General features: G+C 36.4%; 1 protein-coding gene across 1 annotated transcript; it reads right to left on the reverse strand.

The window, feature by feature from the left end:
* Positions 1-400: 400 nt before the first annotated feature.
* On the reverse strand, positions 401-7,035 carry LOC114530893 (CCR4-NOT transcription complex subunit 6-like). The gene is made up of 6 exons (XM_028552496.1): positions 6,452-7,035; positions 4,929-4,994; positions 4,618-4,775; positions 4,358-4,512; positions 3,364-3,671; positions 401-3,102 (listed from the first exon to the last, which is right to left on the reverse strand). The coding sequence occupies exons 1-6, from the start codon at positions 6,918-6,920 to the stop codon at positions 2,618-2,620; spliced, it is 1,641 nt and encodes a 546-aa protein (XP_028408297.1). The 5' UTR covers positions 6,921-7,035; the 3' UTR covers positions 401-2,617.
* Positions 7,036-8,197: the final 1,162 nt, after the last annotated feature.

The following is an 8,197-nucleotide window of genomic DNA, read 5'->3' on the forward strand; positions in this document are numbered from 1 at the left end:
TTATTCATATGAAGTTCTGCCCGACGGATTTCTTTTGTAAGTGCGATACATAGTTTACAATGTAAATGTGTTGAGCAGAACTAAATATATGAATACCCCCCCCCTTATCCTTTCAGAACGCGCCTGGATGCAAGCCGAAGCTGCTATCATGACGAAGTCTGATTGTTCTGGAAAGTGGCATTGGCAATGACCATTTTAAATATAATATAGAGTGAACATTTCAAGGTGATCGATGTTAACGAATGTTCCTAACATAAGAGGTTCAGGGCTTTTTCACATCGGCGAAAAGAGTGGTTTGTTTTGCTTTTGACTTTTGTAATTACGATCAAATAGAGCCAAAAAATATATTTTTATGTTGCTCACCATATTGGAAAAAAAATACAAAAAACACAAATTTTATGATGCCATATATTTGAGATAAAAAGCTGCATGTAAGATAAGTAATTCTGACAAGTTTCTATGCCTTCTACCACCATTTAAAGTACCCTATATATACATTGAACAGTCGGTTTTGGCTACTTATTAAAGTAATGTTTTAAAAAAGCAAACTTCAACTTAATATGACTAAGGAAAGCTAAATATAAGAAGCATACTATGAGAGTTGCATGAGTGTATTTCATAGTGTGCCTTTACTTCATTAACTACAGTCGATTCTATCGCAAAAAAGGGGTGGGATTGATTCAATCAATTACAATGCTGAAAAATTAGATGCACAAAAGATTCCAACCAAGATTCTGTCAACGAGGTTCTCCTCGTCTCAATTGAAATAATCAGATTTTTCATATCTTGCTTAGTTTTAGCAATATTTCTCTTCTAAATGGGACTGCTCGCCATATTGGATAAATATACGTGATATCTTCAGAGTGGTTTTAGTAACATCGTGAATTACGTTGGCCTTTTAATCCTAGGAAAACTCTCAGCCGACCTAAAACTAGCAAGCTAAGTTGATAGAAATTGTATTTCTTCATCTCTTAATAACGTCTTTGTTTCAATAATAACTTGCTCAACCTCGCTATTAACGTAATACGAATGTCGACAACAATCCAAGATGGCGGAAGGAAGATATGAAAAATCGATAGATTACATACATAATAGAAAGTATTCATCGTTATATATAATATATAGTTATAATTTATACAACTGTCTCGTATATGCTTGAAATAAACCTAGTCCGCAAAACAAGGTTCAAACCCTGTTTGCAGTCTAGAGAAGCTACCCTTAATGACATTGCATGGTCTATACTTACAATGGAAGATATAATATTTCAATACAACATGCTCAATAAAGGAAAAAAGTAATCTTTACACGATATTTACACAGAAAAATTATACCACAAGCATTGGTATTGAATTGTACAGTGCGAATGACTATACCAAAACATCTGTGCATGTAATTACCAGGTTACACGAATATTTGTAACAAATAAAGCTAACAAAATTATGCTCGTGCTTTCAAAAATTCGTTTATATAAGAAAAAGCTAAGTAAAACCTAAACTAATGTCTAACTTCGAAATAAATTACTGAAAAGTACTAAAGTCAGATCTAATTAGAGTCTAAGAAAGATATTATATAAATGAACAATTTAAAACTGTACTTTAGTCTTTAGCTATATATATAGTGCTTATATCATGATCTCAACCTTTTTCCTGCACATCGTAACGTACCGTAAGTCAGAAAGAGTTTCTTAATACTTATGATTTTATGCTTACACATCTTTTTGGACATTTCAAGAATACAGGATTTTATTCGACAATTCAGAATTGCCAAATTGATGGACGAAATATTTTTCTAACGTATGTTCATATAGTAAACAAATCTTGCTCCAGAGTAGTACCGTTGGCGAACTTGCTCGCCTGAATAGGACTTTATACATTCCTATGCTCATTGTTTTTAGTGCAAAATATTGCGCTTCTCCTGTGTGGAACGTAAAACAATAAATAACGGATAATGATATCGATTATTTATTGCTTTCGACTCGTTCGACACACGGACATCCCGACCTTAGTAGTCACCTTTATTATAGTCGTCTCGCAAACAGAAACGAATAAAACGATGTACAGCGAACAGTAATTGCAAAATTTGCTCTTGAAAAGATTACATAATAGTGTAAAACTAAAAAGATTACATAAAAAGAAAGAACTTTACGCCTTCGACAAACCAAAGTCGCAGATCATGATAAAAGCATAGTTTAGACTATTTTCCAATGTACGCCTAATGTTTGCAAAAACTACCGAACAAAAATTTTACATATTCCGCCGTTTGCTAAATAAATTCCTACATTACTTCTCTACAGCCTACCGACTAATTCAAAGTATTAAAACGATAAAAAAGTTCTCCGAAAAACATACTTGCTAAGCATCTATAAACTACATACTAAAATACGAGAAATGAAATAACTTAGTGCAGCTGTTGCCTGTTGAATGTGTCTATTTCCAAAATCTATCGTGGTGAGTATTCGTCATTATGTACATTGCCTTGGATACACGTTTACTGCAAGGAGGGGATGTGACTACGTTAAAATTTCAACCGAGGGGGGGCATCGGTGATGATAGTGGATGACACTCACTTCATGTTTTGACTTTAGAAGGAAATCCCCACCTCGGAAGAAAATTGCCACCTACCGGTTATGCGACCCCGGGTTTCCATACTCGCCATTTTGTGTGACCGTTTTATCAGCGAATTCGAATTCGACCAATAGCGACTGGTGGTCCGAGGGGAAATGGGGGTGTGGCCAGCCGATCAATTTATTCCTCTTCAGATATTCTGGGTCGACAGACGCAAGTTCAGCTACCGGGCAAAGTTCATCGGAACTGTAATATACCCAATCGATAACACCACGAAAATGATAGGTGTAATTGCTACATTCGAGTGACTCGTAAGTTCGTTTCAAGTTAAAAGCGTGTGTGAGCTCTGCGCACTTTTCACCATTTCGTGTGCTGCTTAAGCGAGCTAGAAAGCCACCGTAGTCTAAGGACTGGAAGTCGGGATGATCTGTCGATATCCTCCCTTTGTCAAGAAATTCCACCGGCCCCGAATCAGGCAGTGAGTTGAGATCACCGCACATGACTAGCGGGATCGGACGAAGGAGTGTGCCGTTCTTGCCTGGAAAATGCAGAGAAGATCTTTTATAATCACTAAGAAATGATTGCTCTCAATCGCTGATTTAGAGAACGTGTTCAAAAACATCGCACGATTGCGCTCTACATGCACGCTGTGCCAATTTCACTTCATTAATTAACTTTATATAACTTGCATTCTAGTTTAAATTGACTTTGCACCATCTCTACATACATAGGTACATCAAATGTTGGTGTGAACACTAATCGCAGCAACGGCATAAAAACATAGGATTCACTTACGTACCTGATAGCATATAACTTCCATCGACTTCTGATCGGAATTTCTGCAAGAACTGCATGAGTAAGACCGTCTGTATCAACTTGACATCCGAATACTCTGGCTCCCATGCCATGTGAACATTAGAGACCATCAGCTGCCGTCTGGTCCTATCAGCGTTCGGACCGTAGCTGTAATCTTCGTTGGTTTCAAGTAAGGCAACTATACCGATGTTATCTTTGGTCATAACACGGTTCAACATGTCTGAAGCATCCTTGGAGTTTGCTGCAGCCAGCTGATTAAACTCCATCATGTCTTGCTTCTTTAACGTAAATCTAGGTGGTAGGGAATAAAAAATGTCAGCGTTTTGAATTAACAGGCTTAACAGCTCAATCGAGATGTATTTTGGTGACATTTTAGGCATCTTCCATGCCATGCCTAAAAAAATTCAAGAATTAAAACACAAAAGAAAGCTTTAGAATACTATTAATACTAAAAAAATTCTTTTTAAGCTGTCACAGAAGAGTTCTTCCCAAGAATGGTGCTACTTTCCCACATGTACTCAGGTGTGCCACATTTTACAGTTTCATTTAGCACTCTTATAAATTACATATGAACCATTTTGAGCAACTTTATAGTACAGTGCTATGAAATGACTCACATCACTAAACATTAGCAGAAAATATCATGCATTTCATCTGCGCATGGTTGCAAAATGGGACCAAGCTTTAAAATTGTCAATAGTGCAGGAAACTGGGAAGTCACAAGGGCAGAGCCAGGCACTCTACTTTTGACATAATTACTATTAATTTCTAAAGATATGCATATTAAATACTATTACATGGTAAATTTTCTTAAAATTGAAAGCCTTGAGTTGTGACCATTAAATCCAGGGACTTTATTAAAGACTAATTTATTAACTCAAATAGCCAGTCCCACATTTGCACTCAGTAATGCATAGCTATTGTATATTTCGCTTATTGTATATTTTTTGTTGTATTTTGTATTCTTAGCAAATTACCTTGTTGTCTTATAAAATATTGCACAACCATCAACTTTCTTTCCTTCATCTTCTGACATGGTTCTTGCTCTTGACTTAGCACTGAAGATCCCATCATAGCCATGTTTCTGTAACTCTGGCAGAAAAAAACTGTAAAACTGTCCCGTCTCCACTTCCTAAATAGAAAAATGTTCATTTAGTTTACCTAAGTATCCTCCTGTAGTTATACTTGAATAATGACAAATCAACTTTCTGGAAAAATGTAAGATCACAAAGCTTACCTGCAGACTGAGAATATCTCCTTGGTGTTGTAAAATTTCATTCATAATGAGTTTCTTTCGGTACTCCCATTTCAGTGCCCAGCTAGGACAGTAGCCATACATAGCTTTTGTACAATATTTGTCACACAAAACATTGTAGCACATCACAATAAATGAATCTAATGAGAAACATGAAATTCAGACATTACTAATATTCAGGTTAAAATATTAAATTAGATATGACCTAATGCCAGTAATTACCAGGAAATACAGTCAATTGTTAACTAGGGAAGCATTTAAAGCTTTTTTATGAAAAATTACTGAACACTCACTGTCTGCAGTCCGTCTTTTATCTGGCACTAACAGCTGCCAATGGCGCTCCTCTGGTCTTTCACACACTGAAAGAAACATTAAGAGTTTAACTTGTGCAATGACGAAACCCTATGCTACTACACCAGAAACCTGTTACTGGAGACTTTTACTAGAGTTCTTGGCTACGACAGTAACTACCTACTTAATAATTCTTGTGCATGTGTCAGAGTTAAAAAAATGGTTGCCATGAGTGTTGTCCACCAATTTTAATTTGAAGCATGACAGCATAGTACAGAATTTTAAACAGTGGGATAAAAATTTCAATAATTCCTGAATAGAAATACCCCTCTGATGCTAGTTCTGGTAGCTAATTATATCAGCGTCCGCAGTTAGCTTAAAATTAATGCTACCTAATTAATGAGTAATGATTTTTCTGTCACTAATTCATTCAACTGCGTTTTCATGTTTTTGTCATTTTCTATTTCTTATATTTACATTTGTGCAAAAGAATAAGTTTACAGGTGAATGCAAACATCCTCTCATGCAAGATAACATCTTAATAATTAAGGCTGTAGAAAGGTAGGACATTGAATAGATCATAAAAATAGGAACTTATTGATCTTTGAGGACTTCCTTGTGACTCAGGACATCACCAGAGGGCTTATAGGAATAAATAGCACTGCAACTTTCGATTCTCCTACAGATTCTTATTCTTCTTGCATTAGCATGCACAACAGTACCAAATTGATTGAAATATAACCTCTTTCCCCAAGATTTTTTCCTTATGAAATTATTGTCCAATATATCCCAGCTGTAACAGGCCAATCAGAATTAAGAAGAACAAAACAATGTTTACAAATAAGCTGTGAGTAAAAATATATATATACATTACATACTATTAACCCCCTTGGCCTTTACAGTAAGATGGAATAGGATAGATATATCAAATATACACATCGAATTTTCAATATAAAAAAAATTCACTTTCATTATGGGAGTTCAAACTTCGCCATGCCCTAAGCGGAATAGTTCAAGTAATTTTGTACGACCATAAACATCAAAATGGCCTGCTAATTGCTGTAAAAATACATGCTTTTATAGGGAAAAAAATCTCCTTGGAGCTAAAAGCGAATACATTCTGTACTAAAAATAATCGTTCACTAGAATTATTTGCTTTCTATTTCATTCGAAAAGCGTTCAAAGTTTTTGAATTTTTGGTGAATTTTAAGCAGTTGTTGAAGAGCGATTAGGTTCCTACGATTTTTGACAGGCTTTTGTTTCAGCATTTTTAAACTGCATGGCCATGTATGCGAATGCAAAGCCTAGTAGGCCTATTTTAAAACTTAGGGAATGTTTCCTACTCAAAGCAAACGGAGATGTCCCAAAAAGGTTGAGGAAATGCTTCAGGCTTCTAGGGAATTAGGAAAGTATTATATGCAAAATACGGTAAGTGTTTCACGCCAACGAACAATGATTAATTTCGTATTCACCGCCCGATGGCCGAAGCCAGAATTGGCAAACACAAAACGAATTCTATACTCACCCGATAAACGGTCCAATAAATACGAAATCAACTGAGCGCTGCCATTTTTCTTTGAATTCCATGATAGTATTTCTTGGGAAAGGGGATTTCCGTCCAGTCCAAGAATTTGGATCTGAAATAATCGTCCCAATTCATGCGGTAGACTATGAAGGCTATTGTTGTTTAGATACAGTTCGGTCAGGTTGATTAGATCTCCTATTTCAGCCGGCAAACTTCGCAGTTTATTCGAGGACAAATCGAGTTTTTGTAGCGATGTAAGTTTACCAATATCAGCTGGTATTCTAGTCAAGCTATTGTCATTTAGCTTTAGGCTTGTGAGAAAATTTAAGCTCCATAGTTTCGGGCTTAAATTCTTTATATTATTGAAGAACTCCAAGCCAGTCCATTTTGAGTTCGCTTCTTCTTCGCCTGCCTTGTGATTCAAATGATTCCTTTTACGGATCCTTGTTTCGCTGTTTTCATTCTGCATCTTTCACCTAAATTCATGATAAAACGTGTTTGAATACCGGCGGCGATCTTCGTTTTAAACTCATTTTCTTGTAGTTTACGATTGATGTGTAAAAATATCTAGCTGACAAACACAAAGGCTTTCGGAAGAAGTGACGTCACGATAAATGAACCATCCCACGTGACCTGCACATTATAAATTGTTCTTTATTGAATCCTTTTTGAATACTCTCTTTATTGTTTATTCTTCCAAATTGTTTATTCCTCAAAATTAATCGAATATCCATGTGTGTAAGTCACCGAATTTATTTATACAGAGAGTGACTTATGACAGATATTTATGGCTTGTCAGAAATGGGTCGAAGAAGATAAAGCATTATTCTGTGTAAAAAAACGTTGGGGTATAAATTTACAACCTCGTACGCCCGCGTTCTCACACTCACACAGAAATGCTCACTTACAACAAGCCAACAGCATTCTAATGTGAATAAACGAGCTAGCTGGGTTACTGCTTTCCTAATTTAGTATTCCAATTTAGATTATAATTTATAATTATACAGGCAGTTTGAACCCTGAAGGACCCTACAGGTGTCTACAGTGAAGATGCGAGTAGTCTTTCTGCAACCAGAAAAAACTCAGGTGACTTTGTCAAAGTCACTGCCAGAGAAATGCGCACACGTTTTTGGTACACACGTACACGCGAGTGCATACTGGTGAAACCTAAATGCTTGAAATTATCAAATCAATATAAATCCTTAGAAACTGTGTGAATATAGTTTCTTTATGAATTTATTCGCGCTTTCGCAGGTATCGCGCAAATAAATTTGATGTTACGTGCGTATGAAAATTGCGGAACAGGGAAACAACCTTTACTTATACACTGAGAAATGATGGACTTCCCGTTTGAAATACGATGCGTCTGTACCACTGGCTATTAAAACTTTTATGGTGCTTATCGGTTCTGCGCCTTGTTTTGGGCGAGTTACCAAGGCAACACGGCTACGACCTTCACCTTGCTGACGTGTGTTCAAATTAGATGAGCTCTCTAGCCTAAACTTCCCAGGCACGAGCAACGAGCCACTGAAATGCTAAGTGCTGACCTGAAATGCCTCCTAAATGGTGCCAGATGCCAACACTCGAAAACTCGAGTTAGTGAGTGGTGAGGAGAGGAACACTTGTGATATTTGTTGTATATATGTATATATATTCGAAACCCCCATTCGAATCGATTCCACTCAGCAGCCGTTTGTTAAAAAAAAACCTGGGTACGCAATTCAGGTTTATGCATCTTGCGTTTAT

This window comes from Dendronephthya gigantea, unplaced genomic scaffold (genome assembly GCF_004324835.1).
Source record: "Dendronephthya gigantea isolate DGI-Jeju-01 unplaced genomic scaffold, DenGig_1.0 000067F, whole genome shotgun sequence".
Taxonomy (NCBI): Eukaryota; Metazoa; Cnidaria; class Anthozoa; order Malacalcyonacea; family Nephtheidae; genus Dendronephthya; species Dendronephthya gigantea.

Bases quoted from the DNA above. Each gene is read 5' to 3' on its own strand.
- LOC114530893 (XM_028552496.1), bottom strand. From the start codon at position 6,920: ATGCAGAATGAAAACAGCGAAACAAGGATCCGTAAAAGGAATCATTTG. The intron at 4,513-4,617 runs GTAAGCTTTGTG...TTTTCTATTTAG, and splicing joins GAGATATTCTCAGTCTGCAG to GAAGTGGAGACGGGACAGTT. The intron at 3,672-4,357 runs GTAATTTGCTAA...CCTACCACCTAG, and splicing joins ATATTTTATAAGACAACAAG to ATTTACGTTAAAGAAGCAAG.